Consider the following 26,095-nt stretch of genomic DNA (forward strand, 5'->3'; position numbering starts at 1 on the left):
ACCAATTACAAATTAAAACCGAAGGGATGGGATCAAGCCAGCCCAGCTAGGTGAAAAAGATGTGTTTTCAGGGCCCGATGAAAAGTCTGGAGGTCTGGTATCGTGCGTATCTCTGGGGGTAGGTCGTTCCAGAGGGCAGGTGCCGCCACAGAGAAGGTGTCGAGCGTCAAGAAGCACTCGACACCACGAGCAAGAACGCTGAACCGTGGACGTCCTACCTGACAGTGGGGTGGGATTGGGTCAGGCTGCACGGGTGTTGGTGATGGGATAGGCTGGCAAATAGGCATTACAGCGCATGGGTGTTTACGAGGCTCATGGGGGTATGGAGGAGACACGGAGGACACAGAAGCAAGCAGCATGCAGGAAGACAGCGTGGGTGACGTCATCAGTGTGCGCTCGAGGAGAGGTGGCGGGAAATTGAAACTCCGCACAGCTGCCTGCCATTAGGCAAGACCATATAAAAAGACGCTGAGCAAAGCGCACGGTAGCCGCGTCTTTGATTCGCATTAGCATTCCGTCTTCCGCATGAGCTGATTGTCACGAATAAACCAAGTTACTTCAGCCGCTGAGCATGGTTACTTGTGTCTTTGCGATCACGGACCAAGGGAAGCCGAGAGGAAGACGCGGCTCCTTCCCCCCTTCAGTTGGCTGGATACCGGAACAGCGCGATGGCTGAAGACGTAACCGAGGACGCGCTGCCGTTGGGGACGCCGGGAGATGAGGAGGCGGCGGGGGATGCGGTTGTCACCGAAACGGCTGAGATAGAGGAGCAGTTGGTGGTGCGGCCAAAACGTCAAGAGCCACCGAGGGATGGTACCGCAGAGCCGCGGATGGAGGTGGGGCGTGAGGAGAGAGAGCTGTGGGCGCCCAGTTCCAGGGCTGGTGGGAACAGCAGTGGGTCGAAGACGAAGAAGGGGAGTGGAGCTACTCCACTGGCCCAGGGGTATCCACCATGGACGTTCTGCGCGACAGATTCGGGGAAGCTAGCTTTTGTGACGCATCCTCCTGGCAGCCATGGGCACCCACAGTGGAGTCATCTGGTTCCTGGTCCGGTGGTACGGTGGGAGGCAGCTCAGACAGCAGATTCCGGCTTGCCAGCCCAAAGTTTAAACCCGACCGGCACGACCAACGCACACAGCGGGTGAGCAGAGAGCGCCTGAGTTCTAGCGCTGTCTCATCATTTAGTGGGACTAGCATGCATGCTCCCACAAGAACTGTGTCACAGCCCCACAGGGAGCGGGGACCAGACCATGATAGAAGCGACCAACAGAATCAACCTGGACCGGGGCTCAGACCCCTGCAGCCACATCAGTTAGACCCCGTGCCGCTGTGGGGGCATGGACCATGGACCCCTCAACAGACTCCCTGGGGCCTACCCCCGATACAGGCCACTTTTGACGGTACCGCAGAAAAGGTGGCACTGTTTCTCAGCCAGGTGATAAGCCATATGGACCTTTATGGTAGGCTGTATCCGTCACAATGGTCCATGGTGGTCGCTGTAACAGCGGTGTTGACAGGCAAAGCTGCTGCCTGGGTCGCTGACCTACACAGTGAACATGCCCGCGAATTGACAGATTTAGGGCTGTTTTTGGAGGCGTTACGAAACCAGTTTGAGGACGAAACTCGAACGCAAGTTATCGAGGGAGAACTGGTGAATCTTAGACAACGTGGCCGTCCAGCGAAGGACTACATGAAAGAATTCCATAACCTGGCCGGGAAGCTTCGCTCTTGGCCAGAACGCCTCCTGATCCATCAATTCCAGTCGGGGCTTGACAGAGACATCAGACAGGCCTGCGTGTACCGGGGGCTAGGGCCCCGTCTCTCCGAGTGGTACAAAGCAGCCGTTAGTTTAGACGTCGGGTTGTGGGAGTTCAAACCTCGTATGCTCAATCAAAGCCAAATACGGCGAGGCTCGATAGGCCGGCCTAGTGATAGGGGTATGGTGCGGACCTTATTCGGGTCCACAAACGGGGAGACAGGCAGACGACCATTCCATTGCTTCAGGTGTAATCAGGAGGGGCATCGAGCAGCTGAGTGTCCGGTGCCGCCACCCCGGATGTCCACCCCGCGGGCCCCGGGCCCGAGTGCTACACCACAGGACCGGTCTGCATGGACACCAGAACGGTCCAGAGCGGTTACCCAAACATCTCCGTTAGAGACAACACCCCGATCTGTTACAGGCGGTCCACTGGGAACCGCTCGCATGCCCGAGGCTACTGGGGAGAGTGATATCGAAGAGGACGTCCACGACCCTATGGTGAGTGATCCCATCCGCCCGTTTTTAATTCCAGTGACCCTCAGGCACCCCGCAACCAACCGGGAGTGTGATCTAGACGCTCTGATAGATTCCGGGTGTATCTGATGCCTTATCCGCCGGTCTATAGCAGAGACATTGGGCCTCCGGATCCTAAGGCTATGCGACCCCATTAAATTTGAACAGGTGGATGGCACCGTTCTAGGGGGAGTACCTACCACTAGTGTAACGGAACCTGTGATCTTGGGGATAGGGGCCCATCAAGAACACATCAGATTCATAGTGATAACACAGATGATAGAGCCGATCATTCTTGGTCTTTTGTGGTTAGATAAATGGCAGCCACACATCTGGTGGGAGGGGGGTTTTCGGAGGGTAAGACTCCCAATCGTAGTGGAACCTTGTGTGGTGCTCCAGTATGAAGCAACGCCCCAGCAGAAGTACCCTCCCGTGTATGAGGATCTTGCCCGAGTGTTTAGTGAAGACGAATGTGACGTACTACCACCACATCGAGAGACAGACTGTGGTATCGAGATCATCCCCGGGGCTCGATTACCGAAACCCCGGATGTACTCAATGACCCCAAAAGAGTTAGCGGAATTACGCGCCTATATAGACAAGAACTTAGCGAGGGGCTTCATACACCCTAGTAGGTCACACCTAGCAGTACCAGTGCTTTTCCGCGAGAAAAAAGACGCGATCACGGACCAAGGGAAGCCGAGAGAAGGCTCTCCCCCTGGGGGTCGCCAGCCGACATTGTCTGGCCGACAGCACCCTGAGGAGTCCCTCTCTGTGGGAGCATACTGGCCGGTGGGAGGCTATTGGCGGCAGAAGGCGGTCTCGTAAATACCCCGGCCCTAAGCCATGGAGCACTTTATTTTTTTTATTTTTTTTTATTTTTATAATTTTTTATTACTTTAACATTACAAACAACATATACAATATTTCACCCTGTGCTATACATAAGAAAGGAAGATTTGGTTCTTCGGATATATCCTCATGATCGCCAAAATCCACGTTCTCGGGGTACAGGTACCGAAGCATCCAATTTTCCCAATGCATAGTCCACAAATGGTTTCCAAATTTTCCAGAAAATATCTTCTTTATAGTCACCATTTCTAATTTTAATATCACATGTGTGTGTGTGCCATGGAGCACTTTAAAGGTGGTCACCAACACCTTGAAGCATACCCTGAAGACCACAGGAAGCCAGTGCAGCTCGCGCAGGAGAGGTGTCACATGGAAGCGCCCCGTCGCTCCCATAATCCCCTGCGCGGCTGCATTCTGGACCAACTGGAGCCTCCAGGTGCATCCCAAGGGGAGCCCCATGTAGAGAGCATTGCAGTAGTCCAGATGGGAAGTGACGAGTGCTTGAGTGACCGTGCGTAGGGAGTCCCGATCTAGAAAGGGACGCAACTGGCGTATCAGGCGAACCTGATAAAAAGCCCCCCTGGCCACGGCCGTCATATGCTCTTCTAAAGACAGCCGTGTATCCAGGAGGACGCCCAAGTTGCGAGCCCTTTCTGTGGGGGCCAATGATTCGCCCCCAATAACCAGCGATGGCACGAGCTGGCTATATCGGGATGCTGGAAGCCACAGCCACTCGGTCTTGGAAGGGTTGAGTCGGAGCCTGTTTCTCCTCATCCAGGCCTGCACGGCCTCCAGGCACCAGGACATCACTTCAAGGGCATCGTTGGGGTGGCCTGGGGTGGAGATGTATAGCTGAGTGTCATCAGCGTACTGATGGAAATTATTTAGCCCTTTTGACTCCATCGTGCATTGAAGAACTGATAGGGCAGGCTAAGAATTATAGCTAATGCAGGAAATGAAAGATACTTTATTATTATTATTTTTAGTAGAACCAAAGGTCTTACATTTTGAAGTACATAAATAAAAAAATAGTGGCACAGGAGAGAGATATTTAAAATTGAAGATCAGTGAGTTCCTAAGACCATCTGACCTGGGAATTTGTCTGTACTAGGAGATGCTCCTCGTCCTTCATATTCTTCCTTTCCAAGCATAGTTTTGTATTTTGTTTTTTTAACTTTGGTGGGAAGTGCTGCTAGACATCTATCAAAGGTGTCTATCAAATCTACCTTTGATTCATCACTGATTCATCACTGACCAGGTATTGGCGATTCTTGCATAATTATTATACATATATGCATGTAGGTGTGCTAACTTACAAATATAAATAATGTAAAAGAAATGCAAAAAAATGTTAAACAAATCCAGACAACAACACCAATGACGCTTCCAATTTTTCATGACAAATTTTCTATGTCGTTTCCCCACTGCCTCCATATAAACTGCTAGAAAGCATAAGAAAATGGATTTGCTTTCAATCTAGATCAATTATGCTTGAATACTTTCTTTCTCTAGAACAGATGTTTCTGTAATTAAAGTTCTTTGCTTTTACAAACAAATTCTCATGTTGAACTCACTTGTTCACTATCCATTACAACAATGTGAATACCACAATGAATGCACATTATCAGATCATATACTTCACTAATGTTAATTAATATCTTCAGAAATGTTAATTCATACTTTCTGCAGGTAACCTACTGATCAGCTGATGGAACATGGAGTGATTATTATGTGAAATAATATTTGGTATGGTCTGGTGGCCTAGAGGTGAAGATGGTCACTTCTCATTCGAAGGTTGAAAGTTCAATCCTACACAGCAATACATGTTTCTCTATCAGGGTGCAAAGAGAAAATGTTTGCTGTGAACTCTTTGTAGGCATCAAGAAGGGTATCCAGCCAGTAAACACTTATCTCCATTCAGTCTCCCCAACTAAATAAAAGGATTACAAGGTTGTAAGAAGAAAAAATAAAAGTGAAATAACAATTATTTTAAGACAAAATCTCCACAAGTGTCTCTGGGCCAGAAACTATATAGAACTGTGTATATAGAAACTATATACACAGCAGCCACAAAATAAAACAAAACCTGAATTGGTTGCTCCCACAATATCTTGATGTCTTTCAGGTCTCTGTACTGTTTTCACTAGTCTTATTCTACAGCCCAGTCTTAGCTTAGCTGCTTATGATGAAAGTGGTTCCAGTATTGTCATGATAAGAAAATAGCATATAATTTCATTGAACAGGCATTTCATCAATCTCCCTGAATGGTGCTATCTTCAATCAGAAGCGTTGAAAGCTGTTTCCCAAGGTCAAAATCAATATGTAGGTTTCAGTGGAAAAGTTCACATTAGTCATTCATCAAAGGATAGTTGTCATCTGAATTCTGTAAAGTTCCCATTTCCCAGTTGCAAAGATCAAGGAAGGCTGCCTGTGGTAAAAGGTAATGCCCAAAGTCATCTTTTCCTATATTTAGTTTCACAGTGAAACAATCATCCTGCATGATTAAGATCTCTGTACTTTCTACAACTGCAGATCAGACGGTAACACTTACCCTACCTATCACAGCTTTGCTTATGATGATATTTTGGACAAAGGAAGAAAGATCACCTTGCCAGCCTCAGTTGGAAAGAGAATTTGTTTAATGCTGTTCAAAAAGATAACCCCACATGAATAACAAAATTAGAAAATATTTGGAAGTCTCCTTTAAGAGACTGACATCCAGATTCTGCACCTGATGTCAGAAGGAACTGCTTCTATTTATCCCTGGAAGGCTGGTTGTTTGAATGAAACAGTGGAACAACCTGCCTCCTGGAGTGGGTGTTCCATCCTTGGAGGTTTTCAAGAAAAGATTGGACAACCATTTGTCTGAGATGGTATAGGAGGAGTTGTATCTTGGGTACGGGGTTGAACTAGAAGACTTCCAAGGTCCCTTCCAATCCTATGATTTTATGATTCTATGAATGGCATACATCAAAAGCTACAAGGTTCTTTAATGAACAATGCCTGTCATATGATATGATCTATGCATGATATTTCAGTTCCAGGGCCACCCTTAAAGTGAGCTCCAGGGCCACCCTTAAAGTGAGCTTTTTAAAAAGAATGAATGAATACGCTATTTATGCAATAAAGCTTTAAAACAATCAGCTTCTACTTCTTGTCAGCCTTCATTCACTGGAAAGATTCACTGGAAAGATTCCAAAGAAGCTAAGGAAAAACCAACCTGTTTTTTAAAACATAACTTCAAGCTTCCATACTCTTATTCTCTTATAATTGTTTTCAGAAAAACAAGGTCTCATAAAATGAATATATACCATGTTTTCCCAAAATTAAGACCCTGTCTTATATTTTTTTTGAACCCTGAAATAAGTGCTTGGCCTTATTGCCATGCGCTCAAAAGCCCAATTGGGCTTATTATCAGGGGATGTCTTATTTTGGGGAAAACAGGGGATATATATATGCTCCTATATATGACATCGAAGCTCACAAGTAGGTCACTGGGCTGTAAGTTTTGTTTTGTTATGATCTCTATGAACTTTATGATCTCTATGAACTTTATGATCTCTATGAACTAGCCCAACGACCTACTTGTGAGCTTCGATGTCATATCCCTCTTCACCCAAGTGCCAATCAAAGAAGCCTTGACAAGAAGCCTATCCAAAACAAATACAACCCCAAGCACATCCTAGATCTGACCAACCACTGCCTATCCAACGCATACTTCATCTATAATGGACAAAAATACAAACAAATAGAAGGAGCACCCATGGGATCACCCCTCTCACCTGTCATTGCAAACCTCTACATGGAACACTTTGAAACCCAAGCTCTAGAAAAATTGGATCACAAACCCAAACTCTGGCTCAGATACGTAGACAACACCTTCATAATCTGGCCACACGGGAAAGAAAAACTGGACAACTTCCTCACACACCTCAACAGCCTACACCCCAAAATACAGTTCACCATGGAAACAGAAGCTAACAACCAATTTCCCTTCCTGGATGTCTTAGTCTACAAAAAATCCAATGGCTCACTAGGACACACCATTTACCAGAAGAAAACACACACAAACTGCTATCTGCACACATTCTCACACCACCACCCAGCACAGATCAACTCCGTAGCCAAGACACTCATCTCCAGAACAAAATGCTTAGCTGATGAACAACACCTAAAAACCGAACTACACACTCTCACCAACATACTAACATACAACAGATTCCAAAGAAATAAGATTACCAACCTAATCCAAAAAGAAACCCCCACTAAAACCCAAGACAGAGAACAAGAAAACGGCAAAGCCCTCCTCCCATACATAAAAGGCACCACAGACAGAATCACCAAGATCTTCCACAAACACAACATCAAGACAGCATTCTGCACAAACTGAAAAATATCCACCATCCTAAGAAACCCTAAAGACAAAATTGAGTTAGAAAATCAAGGAGTATATGAAATCCCATGCACCGCCTGCCCCACCATATACATCGGACAAACCAACAGAAGAATAAGTGCACGCATTGAAGAACACAAGAACTCAGTCAGAAAAGAGGAACCAACTTCTTCCCTGGTCCAACACCTTAAAGCCACAGGACATGATATTGACTTTAAAAAGACCAGAACTATCGCCAAAACTGAACACTTTAACAACAGAATAATCAAAGTAGCCATCGAGATAGAAAAACGCCCACACAGCATGAATAAATGAGATGATACCTCCCGCCTACCAGCCATTTGGAAACCCGCCCTCATTGACAAACAAGTCCCTAACACAAAGAATGACACCAGACCCACACTCACGAAAACCACACAGGATGTCACCACCACACATCCATGCAAAAAGCAAACCCACACCGATGAAGCACGGACACAAACCAGAAGCCAGACCACAGCTGCATCATTTGCCACTTTAAATCCCTTCAATCCATACATGAAGCAAACTGACACCCACCATGAAGATGTGGCACGACCATGAACGTGAAGCCAAACAACAGCAATGCAGCTCACCAGCTCAAATCCCCCTGCAACTCAGACTAACACGAGCACAACCAAGCCCCCACCTAAACAGAACACACCCCCATCCAATCAGAGCACAGCCAACTCCCCATCCAATCAGAGCACAGCCAAATCCCCAACCAATCAGAACACACCTCCACCCAATCAGAACACAGCCAAACTCCTACCCAATCAGTTCACACCCCCACTAGCAGTTAAAAGGAAGAAACAGCTGCGATCTCACATTACTCCTAGAAGCACGAAGCCGAAAACACCAGCCTGAAGATGATGGATGAGACTTTGTCAAAACGTCACCAAGACACTTCCAATTTTACGCGGGAGAAAACCCGAATAACCAAAGACCTACATACAAATACCCGCAAAAACCTCAGAAAAAAATATATATATATTTCATTCAGGTCTATTAAACCCAGTGGGTAAACAGCTCTTTAATAAACAGAACCAATTTGAAAACTGGGAAAACAAAAATACATCTCCTGGTAACAATTCTCCTTTAATTCTGTTTCTTAATTTTCCTACAGTTACATTAAAAGATTGCTAATAATTTCTCACTTAAAATGGGAGGAATCATTATTCAATGATAATGTACAACACATGCTTAGAAGTTTCTGGAGCATCTATTTAAAAAAGTAGGATGGTAAACTGTGGAATACTCTGCTAAAAAATCAGCTACTTGCCAGTCAGAGCAGATAGATTAGACTAGACAGAAAAATAAAATGCCTATTTTTCATGATCTGATAAAGCCCACATGATGATGTTGGTAAAAATAGCAACACAAAAGCATACCCAGACACATGGACACAGACACATCTGGTAAAGCATTTAAGATGCATTTTCCAATATCAGCAACTTCTAGTTATGCAGGTTTCAGCTGTCAGAATTCTGAACAATTCTACACATTTTTTACACATTCTCATGGCACAATTGCATGCCATTAGCAAGGAATCTGAGCAAGTAAACTGAATTCAGCGTATAAAACATGGGACAAACTTAATTCAGAACTGAAACAGATTCCCAATTAGATGTGTACTTAGGATGTTCTCTTGTTGCATATTGAAACTCTAAACAGAAATTAACTCTTGGTGCGATTATCTGATGTAGCTATCTTTATGTCCTCCACAGCCCTGTAAAAGACTTTGAACTACTGTACAAGTGTAAAGCAACATTCATATTGTGCTTTTCTGCATATGATCACAAGAAAAAGAACAAGAACAGAAGAATATTTACATAATAAAAGTATTCTGGCCAATTATTTCAGATGAATAGACTTTATAAAGCATGTATGGGTCAGAAGCCAAGCAATCAACACTACTGCTGTATGTATTCACATTTTCTTTGGGAGGCCGAGGTGTAAATCTTCACTTTATGTATTACGTGACTAAAGAGAAGGGGAAGAGAAAAGTTGAGATTCTCACTGGCCTACTGTAACTGAATGAAATGAATCCATACTTAATTCCTGTTACAGGTGTTAGTACTTAGAATGAACAGCAAACTTACCTGGATAATTATGGTTCTTGAACATTCATTTCCATTCATATATATGTACAACATGTACATATACATAAGACATATACTTATCCTGTGATTGAAAAGTAAGATTTTTTAATCAAAGTAACAGTTTCCAAAATCAAGATATAGCAGAACTATTCCATTTCAGAGGGTGGAGTTTGGCTTCTTCTCTTGGGCCAAGATGTATTTGCATTGAGATGCAGTCATCAATGGCCTTCTGTAAGGGCATACTATTTTCATGCGTGCCAAAAATAAAGTAATAAATCAAACACCGAGTGTTGGGTATTTGTTATTTCAAATTTGTTATTTCACACTTCCCTCTAATAGACTTTACTTTCCAAATACTGTAATATGAGAAGGGATTTCTTTAATCCCTTCCATCATATCTTTCATGAAATTATAGATGCTTGCAGAAGGAGGAAGGGAAGGAGGGAGGGAGAGAGAGGGGGGAGAGAGAGAGAGAGAGAGAGAGAGAGAGAGAGAGAGAGAGAGAGAGAGACTTTCCAGCAAAGAGGCATATAATTGCACCATCTGCCAAACTTACAGCATGCCAGTACTGTCATAAGTGCCACATACAGCTAAGTCAACCTCTTGCCCTCTTTATTTAGTACACATATATAAAGATAGCCGCCTGAACCTGTGAAATGAAACGTCAGCGTTACTGAATATATCCCAGAATATATGATCTCTCTTCGGGGTTCAGGTTATGCTGGTGTTCAACAGATTGAAACAGATTTAGAGAGCTTTATCAGTTATAAAACTGAGAATCAGTGGGATGCTTAGAACTCTTAGGAGCAGGAAATGTCATTGATCATTTTGCAATCCTCTGTACACTTGAGAAGGATGGACAAATGGATATCAAACTACATCGGGATGAGATTCAACTTCTTAAGGAAGATAAACTGACTCTCTCTCTCTCTCTCTCTCTGTCTCTCTCTCGCCGCCTCCCTCTCCCTCTCCCTCCCTCTCCCTCTCTCCTTTAACATCTCTGGGGCAGTTACAGCTACAGATTTCAATTCAAATTAAATTACTTAGAATGTATTTCTTAAATGCAACTTTCAATGGGAAGCCAAAAGACCTGAAATCTTTTCCAAAGGAATCATTGTTTATTTCCCAGCCTATGAAAACAATGTCTTAGAAAAATAAAAATAAATAGCTATTTTGTATGTACTGCAAAGTGAACACAAGTACCACAGAAAAACCTTTTTTACACACACTCTCTCTCTCTCTCTTTCTCTTTTTGTGTGTGTGTGTCATGGGATTTTATTGTAGGCTCTTGCAATCTCTGCTACTTGAAATTGCAGTTGCATATGAGTGTTCCTTTTCCAGATTCACTTCAATATTTTGTTTTATTAACTTATCTTTTTAAGCTTTCTTAAGTCTTACATGCAAGTTACAGTTAGCTAATAAAGCAGCTAAGATTCTGCCATTCTGTAGTTCTGGTGTTCCAAAGTGGTATTTTAAAAAAAAAAACCCAGACATACAATGATAGGATGTTGTTATAGCTTCTAAATCTTAAAATGGGTAACTTCATACATTTAGTTGATGGATGACAAGTCCAAGTACTTCATTAGACATTAAACTGACATGTTTTAAAATGCTACTGAAGCAGCTTACTTCATATCCTTAACAATCATTGCCAACAGAAGAAGTAGAATGGAACAAAGCCCGAAAGGCATATGTGCTGCATGTTGAGTAAATTCCAAACCTCATCTTTTTCTTATCTTGCTCCTGAAATGTGATTCATTATAAATAATGTTCCAGTGTGAAGAGGGGAACTGCGGCATCAGTAACCTCCAGCAGCCAGTAATCATAGTTTATCACATCAATAAATTGGTGCTTGTTAAACACAGGAGTGTCCTATGTTTAGTTGTTAAACATGTCAAGATGGAAGCTATGATCATGTGATCAAATCCTGTCCCTTTCTATGTGGATCACAAAGGTGATCTATGTAAAAAAGAAAGAAAGAAAGGAAGAAAGGAAGGAAGGAAGGAAGGAAGGAAGGAAGGAAGGAAGGAAGGAAGGAAGGAAGGAAGGGAGGGAGGGAGGAAGGAAGGGGAGGAGGCTTAACAGATGCAACCACAATCTTGGCTTTTCTTTAACTGACTCTGAGGAAACCTCTGGCTGAATGTTCTGCCTCCAAAGCAAAAGGATAAGTTTTACATTTCTGTAAAACAGCCACCTTGGATCTGCATACATTTTAATCAAATAAATACCACACCCTTAACATTTCATTCAAGAAATTTTTGATAGAACATACCCTTTAGGAGACCATGCTTTAAAATGTTCACGGGAAGAGACAGAGATATTTCAGACAATTTTTGATGTCACATTATTGTTTTGGCAGGAAGGAAAATAATATTAAAATACACTACATGCTCCATTTAAGATGAAACTCAAATACTTTGGCCACCTAATGAGAAGGACTCCCTGAAGAGCCTAATGCTGGGAAAGATTGAGGGCAAAAGAAGAATGGGACAGCAGAGAATGAGGTGGCTGGATGGAGTCACTGAAGCAGTAGGCGTGAGCTTAAATGAACTCCAGAGGATGGTAGAGGACAGGAAGGCCTGGAGGAATGTTGTCCATGAGATCGCAATGGGTCGGACACTGTTGTTGTTCACAACTAACAACAACAACATGCTCCAAGCAGTATAAACACCATCTTCTACTCTATCCCCTTAGTTTCATGCTGCTAGCAATCCCAAATTTCAAAATGAGGAGAGACAAAAAGTTGTAGAAGAAAATGTAGAATTCCTCATAATAAAGCAGGGGACAATAGATAGTATTTCCTCTCTATTTCAGGGGCAACAGTTCCTTTTTTTTTTTTTTGATATTACGGGCTTCACTGCCAATCAAGTTTTCCACATCTGCTTGTAATTTTTATGATCCTATTTTTATCAATCTATTTTCAGACTGCACACCAGTTATGGTGAATAGAGATTATTTGTTCTTATGCATATTATCTCGATGTGTGTTTGGTTTAGAATAATGTATGGGAAAATTGTTTTTGCGGCTAAGTATAATAGCAAATATACTTTCTGAGCTTCCCAGTAAAAGATAAAGCCATTAAATACCTAGGATTCATATTACATACTCTGAAAAGTGTCATGATGGACTGTTACAAACAAAAAAGCAATACTTTTCTTAGTTTATCCTATTGTTATTTAGACAGGCAGAAACACACAGGATGAATTCATTAATAGCAGATTTACTTAGGTCAACACCAAAATTCATTGTGGAAATATTGCATTATCAACTATTTCATTCCAAACAACTTTATTATAACAACCTTTTTCATATATATTAAGAAAGTAAAAAAGATCTCAAACATAGGGCTATATGGAGTACATTCAAGCATAATGAAGGAATTAAAGGTAATCTCGATTACCATCCACAATTCAGCCCAAAATTTCTGTTGCTAAGAGAGACATTTGTTAAGTGAGTTTTGCCCCATTTTATGACCTTTCTTGCTCCGTTTTTAACTGAATCATTGCAGTTGTTAAGTTAGTGACACAGTTGTTAAGTAAATCTGGCTTCTCCATTGATTTTGCTTGTCTGAAGGTCGCAGAAGGTGATCACATGAACTCTGGGACCGTCATAAATATTAGTCAGTGGCCAGATATCTGAATTTTGATCATGTGACCATGGGAATGTTCCAACAGTCTTAAGTCTGAAAAACAATCATAAGTCACTTTTTTTCAGTGATGTTGTAACTGTTACTAAATGAACTGTTGTATGTCGAGGATTATATGTAGTGTAGGTGATTTACTGGTAAGGTTCCAGAAGACTGGAGGAGATCAGATATTACCCCTAGTTTCAAAAAGAAGAAGCAGAAGCTGGGAAACTACAGGCTGATTTTGTGTCAGTACCAAACAGTGTTCTTGAATAGGTTATCAAACAGCATGTTTCTGAGCATTTATATAGCCATACTGCAGATGGGATTTAGTATAGTTTGTCACAAAAAAGTCACTACCCTGGCTGTATGTGTGTTTGTCTGCATGCAAACCCAAAACACATGTACATATTTGGGATGGGAGTAAACCTCATAAAACTGACTAGTGCATTTTTTAAAATTAAACATTCAAATTTATCTGCTTTCCATTGGATGGTAATTGTAAATATTTTTGGTTGTTACTGGATCTCATCTTCCATACTGACTCTGAATATGTTCAATTGCTTGTTTCAAATTGATTATTACACCTTGTTGCCTTTTAGGATTATTTGGGAGAGTACATAAATATATCCATTAAAGATATATTTTCAACTAGCTTACCTTCAGAAGTCTGTCCAGTTGCACCAGCTCTATTAAGTCATAATCATACTCTTGAGAATGTCTTAATAAGTTAGCATATACTATAGGTATATATAACCTATGTACAATGAAATTCTCAGATTTCCACAGCAGAAAGAGAAAAAGAAAAGTGAGAAGGCAAAGAAGTGATAGTAAAAAGGATATGATAAAAATGATCCTGAAAGTACATATCAGACATTTAGGAGATGATTTTTTAAAAAGTTTAAATAAAACAAGATTTTTCTAAATATGAAAAAAGTTGCTTTTAGCATAATATAGAACTTACTTACCTGTAATTTTAATTAATTAATTTCTATAGCTACCCAACTCAATCAAGAACCACTCAACCATTACAGGAAATTATTCTTATAATATATCAGGAAAATACAGACACACAAATACACATATGTAATTCTATATTATTGCTGCCTAATACAGAACCCAGAACAGATTGAAGTGAGTTCTCATGAGTGATACTGTAGATAAAACTCAAGTTTCTAAAATATAATGTCAAGCTTTAAGAAAAGCAGTGACACACATTTTCACACATAAATCTCATCTTCCTATCAATTACAAAATGGGGATTGAAACAAGTTTTTGTTTTGAATGAATTTAAAGAGGAAGCTCACTTGTCATTATTTATTTTACAAGACAGTTTGACCATGAGAGTAGCTTAAGTCCTATCTCCTTAGGAATAAATCCCCTTAGTCAGTTACACTGAGCATGTAAATTTCATTTACACATTGCTGAAGGTGCACTTTTGACCACTCCCATTACTGGATGGATGCATTCAGCAAAAGTTCCATGACCTCAGATTTTATATACTGTTGTTGTGTTGTGTTATATGTATATAATCTGTGGTAAAGTACACCTGATAAACTGTACTGAACTATAATTATACTCTGATGCCAGTACTGAGTAATGAACTAAGTATAGGACTGAGAATGTAATTATACTGGAGAGAGAGAGGGGGGGGAGGGAGGGAAGGAGGGAGGATGGATGATAGATAGATAGATAGATAGATAGATAGATAGATAGATAGATAGATAGATAGATGAGAGATAAGAGACAGACAGACAGACAGACAGACAGACAGACAGACAGACAGACAGACATATAAACAGGAATGAGGGCAACTGAAGCTTGCTCTAGAGCATCCCAAAGGGAGTATTAAGGCACAGGATTGTTGTTTTATTGTTTCACCATTTGATGATTATTTTACAGCTGTTGCTTTTACTGTTGTAGTGAGCCACCCAGAGTTGTTTAAGAGGAGCAGTCATATCAATCTTCAAATAATATTTATATATATACTACAATTAGCCATCTGCAAAAGCAAAGTACCTTCAGAGGTAGGAGCAGAAGTTTCCTGAAAAGTGAGATTTCTTCTATGAAAATCAGTGGAATAGCTGTAAGATGTTTGGGCAGTTTTCGTCTTGTAAATAAGTAAAGCTATTGTTTTACAATGGAAAGTCTTCAATAGTTAAAAATTCCCTCCTAATCATATGGTGGGGGGGGGGGGCGAAGGGAGGGGGGAGAAGTGAAGAAAGAAAAGGAAATCTGTCAGGGAGAATACATTGGGAAAGGACAGAAAACACACTGGAAGAACAAGTTCAGAACACATTGGAGAGAGGTCTTTAAGCCTTTCCTTGGCTCCAGAAAGCTACAGGGAAAGAGCTGTGAACTTACTGCTGAAGATAACATAATAGTTCTAAATTCAGTAAATATAGCAGTGAAGCTTATCAGACACTTGCTGAGCACAGCTTTTAGATTTGGAAAAGCAGTTGCTAGGCACATGATGTATCAGTGATGAGAATATATTAGCAAGCATAGCATGGTCTAGCTCTCTGCTTATATGCCACTTCTCAGACAGTGAAATAATATGGATTTTTCAATTTTGCCCTTAATAAGATAGTATGTAATAATTTCAGATATCATATATAATTCCCTTCCCTTCCCCCTCCTCCAAAGGCCCAAAATAGGAAATAAATATTTACAGATTGTAGGCAAGAGAGACCAAAACAAGGTTTCTTTGTTACAGACAAATTAGGATATTCAAACATTAATAGGCCCCGGATGATATGCCTTGTTTTTCAGAAAATATCAGAGTCCAGCTCATGTGGTATTTTCATTAACTTATCTGCTGTAATGTATGTATTCTTTTTCTTCTAAATCCCAACACTGGATACAAAGGAAGTATTTTCTTGAAGGGCGCAGAAGGAAGAAAGCAGTTAAATTCACTTTTTCCTTACCAGCAATAATACTAGTAGCTGTCATACTTTGCTATCGATTCTGCTTGCATTTTCACAGCTTTGCATTTTAAATGGGAGGAAAAAATCATTTGACTGAAACTTGGTGATTAGGTGATATTTTTGGCTTTTAGAAGTATGAGAAAGGAATGGATATATTCACACCTAGAAAAGTAGGCAGCATTTTGTTTTGGGTCCAAAAAGATGATATGGGGAGCATAACACCTTTCTGCCACTCTTTAAAGCAACCACATTTTTTCTCTAGCTCTCATAGTGCTGCAAAGCCTAATAAACTGAAGATGAGAATAAGAAAAGCATTTGACTACTGCTAAGAGCAAGGAAACTAGAATTAACATATTGGGTATAATCCTAAACCAAGGCTGATGTTGAATCGTATGTGAAACTGTGATTTGCTAACATCTTTGATAGCCTCAAAAACTGTGCAGCATTCACTACCTGAGTATTTCAGTCTGTGCTTCCTGATGGGAAACTGATATACAGCTATAAACTAAAAGCTGGGAGATTTGGAAAAAAGAGAATAGAAACAGATGCTCTGGCTTGTCACGTGACATAAAAGCTAAGCAACATGAAATGAAACAAATAAGCACCACATTTAATTAAGCTGCTAAAAGGAAAATTCTGCCACAGCACACAAAGTACATCTGCAACTCACTATTGCCAGATGTGATAGTGGCATTAATCTGAACTAGATCATAGTACAAACAAAAGGGTTATCTGGAACATATTGTGGCTATTTAAATCTGATAACCATACATATAGTGTAATGGTTTGCAAACAAGAATAGTGTTTTGGGACTGTGGGAAGGTGTTGCTTATCACTGAAGAGAAGACAGGAAAAGTTAACCTTTTCCTCTCTCCTTTACATCTAATCATATAGACTGAATTTTCAAAACATATTGAGCCAAATGGTAATTGATGTGTAATTTTAATATATGTGAAACAAATATGTTTTGTTCAGTAAATGGTAGTTACATAATTGCATCAGTTCTATAAGTTGAAAAGTTTTATTATTACAATTAGTAATCTAAAAATAAGAGTAAAAATTCTCAGGACAGATATCTATATCTATCTACATCTACATCTACAACTATTTTTTGTAATGTATGCCAGTCTGAAGACTATTGGTTAGCATACAACAAAGAAAAATACATAAAATACATACAAATACATAAAAGCAACATAATAACACTAATAGCAATAGCTCTTAGACTTATTTACCAGTTCATAATGTTTTACAGTTCTCTTTAAGCGATTTAGAGTCAGCATATTGCCCCAGACAATCTGGGTCCTCATTTTACTGACCTCGGAAGGAGGAAGGCTAAGTCAACCTTGAATTAGTTGCACTCACACTTAGACTTAGATACCAGTTCACTGTGCTTCACAGCCCTCTCTAAGTGGTTTGCAGAATCAGTCTATTGCTTCCAACAATCTGGGTCCTCATTTTACCAGCCTCGGATGGATGGAAGACTGAGTCAACCTCGAGCCAGTCAGGATCCAGGAGTGAGCAATGAGTTATCTTGCAGTGATGAGTTACCTTGTTAGCTTGTAGTATTGCATTTTAACCACTGTGCCACCACAGCTCAATCAATGCACTCCAAGATGAACACCCATGAACCATCAAACCATCAAGTAACAATCTGGGTCCTCATTTTTACCAACCTGGGAAGGATGGAAGGCTGAGTCAACCTTGAGCTGGTCAGAATCGAACTCCTGGCAGTTAGCAGAATTAGCTTGCAATACTGCATTCTAACCACTGCACCACCACGGTTCAATCAATCCACTCCAAGATGAACAGTCATGAATCATCAACTAAAATCAAATTATAGCAAAATAAGTTGTTTAACTGTTTTGTAGACCACTAAGAGGGAGGGTGCTGGATGAATATGGGGAAAGTATATTCTGAAGCATAAGGACTAGAGCAGAGATTTGATGCATCTTGAGTGGTGATGGCACTCATGGTAGCAAGGGTTCTCAGCATGTTCTCTTAAGATTTTTTTATCGGATGGGCAGTTTTACCCATGGCAAAGCAGTATCTGATGAAGTAGTATTTGATGAATCCTTATATTAATCCATATACCTCAGGGTACTGTCGGCCAGACAATGTCAGCTGGCAACTTCCAGGTGTAGAGCGTTCTCTGTAGGCGCCCCTGTCCTCTGGAACGAGTTACCCACCGAGCTTTGGATGGCGCCTGATCTCTGCTCCTTCCATTGGGACTTAAAGACTTGGCTGTTCCAACAAATGGGTTGACCCTGATCCTTGGGTTTTATTATTTTGATTGTTGTTGTTTTAATCTGGGTTTTAATCACCTTACTTTTTATTATTGTATGTTTTTAACTTGTGTTCACTGCCCTGAGTCCTAAGGGAGAAGGGCGGCATATAAATTTTTGGTAAATAAATAAATATAAAGCTTTGTAGTTGATGACCAGCACTTTGAGTGGATCTAGAAGCCTTCTTGAAGTTCACTTATTTCAAAAGCTAAATCGTTCTGCCATGGGGAGGTCGATCTGTCACCATTAGAGCTTCTATACATTCTAAATTATTCCAATTATGTCAAAAGATGGACTCTCTTACAGGAGTTTAATCCAATTGTGTGGTGATCAGGGTGTAGCTTTCTGTTCTAAAATAATTTAGATAAAAACAAGCACACACATATTGAGTAACATCAAAGGGATATTTTTACTTCCATCTTTGAATGTTAAATGTCTTCTTTTAAAATATAATCAAATATTCTACAAGGGAGATTAAAAACAAGATTTTTTTTTTCATGCCAAAATGCTTTCTTTCAAAGTGGAGGTGTACCAACCCTGGGGCCTATTTTCACTGACTATTAGTTCATTACAAAAGTAAAGATGTTTTGAGATATTTTTATATGGTGAGGGAAATTAAGAAAGAACAATAGGTTTAGTTTTCTTAGACTATCTAGGTAGGTTAACTTTTAAATAAAAGAGTTAATTAAAAGACTATCCAAACAACTACAAGATTATTTGGCAAGTCAGTTATAAATGTATCTGGATGGCTTTCGGAGAGCTATAAGTTGTTCTGTATTGTTTTGAATCTTTTTATTTTTAAAAGGTCTATAAGTGCCAACTCTCATCACAGCCAATGTTGATCAGACATTTATCTGGACATCCCTCTCAAGTCCTTAAACATAATGTTAAGCAACATGCTTTTGGATCGGATGTACCTGAGGACCATAAATTATTAAGTACCTCTTATCAATATTTCTTCTTTATTACTTTAGCTTATTGTCTGTATTTAGAAATAGTCAAGATGGAAAGTACTGCTTTATAGAACCAGTACATTCTTCCTTGGGATTATGTCTTCTGCCAAAATAATACTTTTCCAAAGACATGTTTTAGCGATATCCAAATTCAGAATCCAAATATTCTGCCTTACTATGAATCAAGCCAGGCAAACCATAGAAAAAAACAGTAATGGAAATCAAGTAAGATCTAGTTAAATTATCTAGTTAAAACTATACACGCATCATTATAGATTGATTGAAACTTTAAGTCAGTTTTTGACTCCTGATTAGTGCCTGGACGAGTGTAGTTTTCTTGGAAAAGTTTTTTCAGAAGAGGTTTGATACACAAATATACCCCAAGCTGGTTCAATTTCTAAGCCTGGACTAGAACTCTCAATCTCCCAGTTTTTAGACTGATGCCTTAACCAGCATACCAAAATAACTCTTCATACTTCATAATATTGCAGAAAATGTAAGACAAGGAGCTTCAGTTGTCAACTGAATATTAAAATCAAAACAAAGAATATAGAGGGATATTGATTCAAGGGCGGGATTCATTTTTCTTAGCCACACAGTTGTGTTTGAAGATGGATAGTCATACAAATCTTTTAAATAAATAAATAAATAAAATATAAACAAATAAATAGTCCAAATGTGTTTTTCAAAAGGCAACTGGACTTTCTTGTCCCCCCCCCCTTGAAAATGTTTCACTTCTCATACAAGAAACTCCTTCAGTTCTGATTGAATGGTGCGGAATAGAAGGGTTTATATTCTTTGCAGTTGTCTGGTCATTAGCACTCTGAAGGTCTCTGTGAATCATTGGGGCCTCTTTGGGATTTATCTGTACCTTCAGAGTCACTTGAATCAGAGTGCAAGTGGGTGTGGGACTGTTGAAAGGACTGTGTTGTAGACAGGGGATTCGTGGTGTCGTATCCCTCCCCCTTTGTTGAGAGAGGGCTGTTCAAATTTTAACATATTATATATTAAGATATATTAAGATAAAGGTGAAGGTTCCCCTCACACATATGTGCTAGTCATTCCTGACTCTAGGGGTGGTGCTCATCTCCAGTTCAAAGTCGAAGAGCCAGAGCTGTCCGAAGACGTCTCCGTGGTCATGTTGCTGGCATGACTAAATGCCAAAGGTGCATGGAATGCTGCTACCTTCCCACCAAAGGTGGTCCCTACTTTTCTACTTGCATTTTTTAACGTGCTTTCAAACTGCTAGGTTGGGAGAAGCTGGGACAAGGAACTGGAGCTCACCCCGTTTATGCGGCACTAGGGAGTCAAACCACTGAACTGCTGACCTTTTGATCGACAAGCTCAGCGTCTTAGCCACTGAGTCACCATTATCCACCATGTAATAATATTATATTATTAATATAATATATTAATATACATTAATATAAATCCTTCTGTTAAGTGGGGTAAATGAGGACGCAGCAAGCCAGAGTAGTTAGTGACAACAGCTCTTTATTATATGGTGAGACTCCAGCAGCTGACCAGGGTAGCCAGCTCCCTTTATATACCTTGCAGCTGTGGTGGTCAGCCAATCAGCTGAGGGTCAGTTAGTTCAAACTTCCCGCCAAAACAAACCTATTTACATAACACTCCTCCCCTCCCAGAAGTCACTTGGGGTGTCATTTGCATACAAAGTCTCTCAGGTGACTAGGGCGTGTACGAGTCCTAGTTGACCTGCGCAGTTCAGTCGGAGGGGCGGCGTCGAGCAGGTCGGAGGGACTTTCTGTTTCTCCCTGCTCCGCCAATGAGGCCTCCGGAACCTCCTCGTGGGCGGCGACTTCTTCGGCTGCTGGGACTACCTCGATGGGGCGGCGCTGGATACCCGAATCCTCAGCTAAGTCCTCCGCTCTATTCGGGCTAGTGGTTTGTGCCTCTGGTTGGTAGTCGTGGTCGGAGATGGGGTCGTCTAATGCCTCGTCTGTGTTTGTGGTTACCCGTTTTCTTAATTGGTCAATGTGTCTGCGCCAAACTCTCCCGTCCCCCATGTCTACCCGGTATGACTTGGGGCCTGTGATTTCTGTGATTGTTCCTGCCTCCCAGAGTGGGCCCTGTCCATAGTTTCTGGCGTGTACCGGTGTTCCTATGGTGAACTCTCTAAGTTTCCTCTCCCCCCCCTTGAATACTTCTGGGGAGTAATTGGGGTTGAGTCTATCTAGTATTCCCCGGAGTTTCCGCCCCATTAATAGTTCGGCCGGGCTTCGGCCCGTGGCTGTACAGGGTGTGGAGTGCTGAGCTATTAGGAACTTGTCTACCCTTTCCTGCCAGTCCCCGGGGCTTAAGCGAGAAAGGGCCTCCTTCGCTGATCTAACAAATCTCTCAGCCTGTCCGTTACTAGCCGGATGAAACGGGGCAGAAAGGACGTGTCTGATCCCAAGTCCCGCTAAGTAACCCTCGAACTGTGTTGCGGTGAACTGTGGCCCGTTATCTGACACTAGGATGTCCGGTAACCCATGTGTGGCGAATAATTGTCTTAGCTCTCTAATGGTTGCGTCGGTGGTAGTGGCCTTCATTAGCTTGATCTCCAACCATTTGGAGAATGCGTCTACGACGACCATGAAGGTCTGTCCGTGGAAGGGGCCTGCAAAGTCAATATGTATTCTGGACCAGGGTCCCTGGGGTCTTTCCCACTCTCTCACGGGTGCCGTTGGCGGGTCTGATCTGGACTCTTGGCAGGGCTGGCATTTCCCCACCCACTCGGTAATGTCTGCATCCATGCTGGGCCACCAGACGTAGCTCCTGGCTAGCCCCTTCATTCTTACAATCCCGGGGTGCCCCTCATGCAACAACGTTAGAACCTTTTCCTTTAAGCGTGAAGGAATAACAACCCGATCGCCCCATAGTAAACAACCCCCTTGCATTGTCAACTCGTCCCGTTTTCCCGCGAATGGTTTAAATTCCCCGCTCCCAATCCTTTCTGGCCACCCCCTCATAACCCAACTTGCGACTGTCCGGATCACGTGGTCTTTGGTTGAGGCTCTCGCAACCTCGGCTGATGTGATGGGCCCAGAGTCCAAAACGTCTATCAGCAGGATGGGGATGCCGGGTGTGGGGTCTTCTAAACTGTCGGGTAGTGGGCATCGGCTGAGTGCGTCCGCATTGCCCATGTCCGCCCCTGGTCGGTGTACCAGGCGATAAGAGTATGCTGCGAGGAAAATGGCCCAGCGTGTCATCCTGGGCGAAAGTGCTGCCGGGGTTGGTCGATCTCCCGCGAGGAGACCCAGGAGCGGTCGATGATCTGTGATCAATTCAAAGTCTCTCCCGAACAAGTACTCGTGGAATTTCTTTACTCCCGAAACGGCGGCTAGGGCCTCTTTGTCGAGCTGGCTGTAATTTCGCTCGGCACTTGATAGGGTTCGGGAGTAGTATGCGATGGGCGCCTCTAGGCCATTCGGGAGTCTGTGGCTCAGGACGGCTCCCACCCCGAACGGGGACGCGTCACATGCTAGAACAAGGGGAAGCGTTGCGTTGTACTGAATTAAAAAACTCTCGGCTGACAGCAGTTTTTTAATGCCGGCGAATGCCCTGTCTTCAGCCTTCCCCCAATTCCAGGTGGCTTTTTTGGTTAACAGTCTATGTAGGGGTTCTGCCACTGTTGCCTTGTCTTTTAGGAAGATGGCGTAAAAGTTTAATAGTCCCAGGAAGGCTTGTAGCTCTGCCTTGTCTTTGGGGGTGGGTGCTTCTTGGATTGCCCTGATCTTGCTTTCTGTGGGGTGGATGCCGGTGCCATCAACCCTGTACCCAAGGAATTCGACTGAGGGGGCTGCAATCATGCATTTATTGCGTTTTACTCTGAGTCCTGCGTCCCTGAATTTCCTTAACACCTCCCTCAGCCTTTCTCTTAGCTGGTGCTCATTGTCGGCGGTAATGAGCACGTCATCGAAATAGGGCACCACCCCGGGGATCCCCTGTAGTAGCCGCTCCATGGTACTTTGGAACAGTCCGGGGGCCACGCTTACTCCAAATTGCAGGCGGGTGCACTTGAAGGCCCCTCTGTGGGTTACGATAGTCTGTGCTTCCGCGGTAGCGCCATCTACTGGCAGCTGCTGGTACGCCTGCGCAAGATCGAGTTTCGCGAAAATCTTGCCGGGGCCCAGGGAATGCAATAGGTGGTGAACGACGGGCACTGGATAGGCGCTCTGCTGCAGGGCCTTATTAATTGTGCATTTATAATCGGCACATATGCGCACTGACCCGTCCGGCTTGACCGGTGTAACAATTGGGGTCTCCCATTTGGCGTGGTCGACTGGAACGAGCACCCCTTGTTTGATTAATTTGTCCAGTTCAATGTCTATTTTGGGCTTCAGGGCAAATGGTACCCGCCTCGGCTTTAAACGGATGGGTGCAATATTGGGGTCTAGATTAAACGAAATCGGGGTCCCCACATACTTGCCAAGCCTTTCGTCGAACACGTCCTGGAATTCCTGCATCAGGTCTTCCTTCAGGGTGCTTCGAACGTTCCTTACTCCGGTGAATCCCATGCCTAGGGCCCTGAACCAGTCCATGCCCAGGAGGCTGGGGAGGTTGTCGCTGACGATGGTGAGGGGCAGTTTCTCGGTAAACTCCCCGTACTGGACTTGGAACTCGCCTCTGCCTTCGACGGGTATGCGGTTCCCTTGGTAGTCCTTCAGTCTGCGTTGCTGCGGCTGGAGCTGTCGCTTGTGTACGCTGGGGATGACTTTCTTCAGGTTCTCCCAAGACATGATGGATATTGGTGATCCCGTGTCTATCTCCATCTGGCACTCCCGTCCCTCGATCTCGACCGTGGTGTAGGTCTTTTCTCCGGGCGAGGTGCAGGTCTGTGCGATGCGTATGGTGTAGGCCCCAGCGTCTTCGAATTTCGCGCCCTTCCGGTTTCCGCCATCCCTGTTGGGCCTTCGGTGTGGCGCCGTCTCGGATTGGGCAGATTGGCCACGTGGTCTGTAGCTCTGGTGTGCCTTCGATCTGCAGACCCTCGCGATGTGGCCCCTCTTTTCGCAGGCACGGCAAACGGCGTCCCTGAACTTACAGTTTTGTCGTGAGTGGGACCCTCCGCAGCTGGCGCATCCGTCTCTGGGCTCCCTCCCAGAGGGAGGGTCTCTGTGCGGGACTGCTCGGTGCGGTAGACCTCCTCCTCAGACTCCCCCTCGCTCGCGGTGCTCACGGCCTCCCGATGCACTGGCGCCGTTTTCTGCGTTGTCTTGGTTAGGTGGGAGCTCTTTAATCTCTCGGCGGCCTTTACTGACGACTCTTGCGCTCTGGCTTCGTCTAGCGCGATGAGTAGGGTCAGGTTTGACCTCGCAAGCAACCTTCTCTGGAGCCGGCCATCTCTCACTCCGCAAATTAGTTGCTCTAGGAGCATCTCATCGAGGTCTCGGTACTCACATTGGGTTGCGGCCTTACGCAGGGCAGCGACGTACTCGCTGATCGATTCGCCCTCCTGCTGTAGCCGTTGCCGGAATTCATAGCGTTGGACGTACTTCGATGGCGTTGGTGCATAGTGGTCTTTCAGCAGGGTCTGTAGCGTCGACCAGGAAATGTTGTGGACCGAATTCGGCTCCGACAATGCTTCGGCTGTGTCGAAGACCCTTGGCCCACAGTGGCTCAGGAACAGGGCTTTCTTCCGAACGTCCGGTAGCCCTTGCATGTCGTTTGCCACCATGAAGCACTCGAACCGAGACATGTAGGATCCCCACTTCTCTTCCTTGGGGTCGAAAGGCGCTGGCGGGGTGTAGGCAGACATCGTTTCGGGGATTCTCCTGTGCTCCGCTCGCTCGCCTGGCTGGACTCGGTTGCGGTCTCTGGTCCCTTCTCTGAACGTGGCTTCAGCTCTTTCTCTCGAGTGTGGCTTCAGCTCTCCTCTGCTTCTGGCCTCAAAATCCCATCCTCGTCGCCAATGTTAAGTGGGGTAAATGAGGACGCAGCAAGCCAGAGTAGTTAGTGACAACAGCTCTTTATTATATGGTGAGACTCCAGCAGCTGACCAGGGTAGCCAGCTCCCTTTATATACCTTGCAGCTGTGGTGGTCAGCCAATCAGCTGAGGGTCAGTTAGTTCAAACTTCCCGCCAAAACAAACCTATTTACATAACACCTTCTATTCCCCACCATTCAAACAGAAGAAACTTCTTGGATGAGAAGTGGAACTTTTTCAAGGGGAAAAAAATCCCAAGAAAGTCCAGTTGCCTTTTGAAAAGCATCTTTGGAACAACCATGACTTGGATGATTGAGAATCTCCATAGACAAATAAATAAAACCCTAATTTTCAGCAGTAGCAGGCCCTTGAGAGAATAATAAGACAATGAGTTTGACTGACATAACAAAATCATTTGAATGGTACAACCCATAAGTTTTTTGCTGTGCAAAGTACAATAACTCTACTAGTAATATATTATGCTAATATATGGGTATGGAGGGTATGCACAATCCACAGCTTTATAGCCTAGCATAAACCATATATTGTAATTTGTCAAATGCTTAATGAGCCACTTGACTTTTGCTGACTCAAGCAAGAAGTATACCAAGTGTTCACTATACATGCAAGCTCTACACCTGTTTGTAAATCTGGTACTCATCTGAGTAATCTTAAAAATATGCAAAACAAACTGTTTAGAAGAATGGATATAGGATTACAACCTAAATCTAAATATAA

At 43.0% G+C, this 26,095-nt stretch overlaps 1 protein-coding gene across 1 annotated transcript; it reads right to left on the reverse strand.

Annotated features, from left to right (window-relative positions):
- Positions 1 to 24,169: 24,169 nt before the first annotated feature.
- LOC139316028 (uncharacterized) lies at positions 24,170 to 24,957 on the reverse strand (the record flags this gene model as incomplete). Its single annotated transcript, XM_070942576.1, has 3 exons — positions 24,170 to 24,297; positions 24,382 to 24,516; positions 24,597 to 24,957. Coding segments are annotated over 3 exons (624 nt in total), but the record flags the coding sequence as incomplete, so codon positions are not given.
- Positions 24,958 to 26,095: the final 1,138 nt, after the last annotated feature.

Source organism: Pituophis catenifer, unplaced genomic scaffold, assembly GCF_029215685.1.
Source record: "Pituophis catenifer annectens isolate HBS135680 unplaced genomic scaffold, rPitCat1.0.hap2 SCAF_3, whole genome shotgun sequence".
Taxonomy (NCBI): Eukaryota; Metazoa; Chordata; class Lepidosauria; order Squamata; family Colubridae; genus Pituophis; species Pituophis catenifer.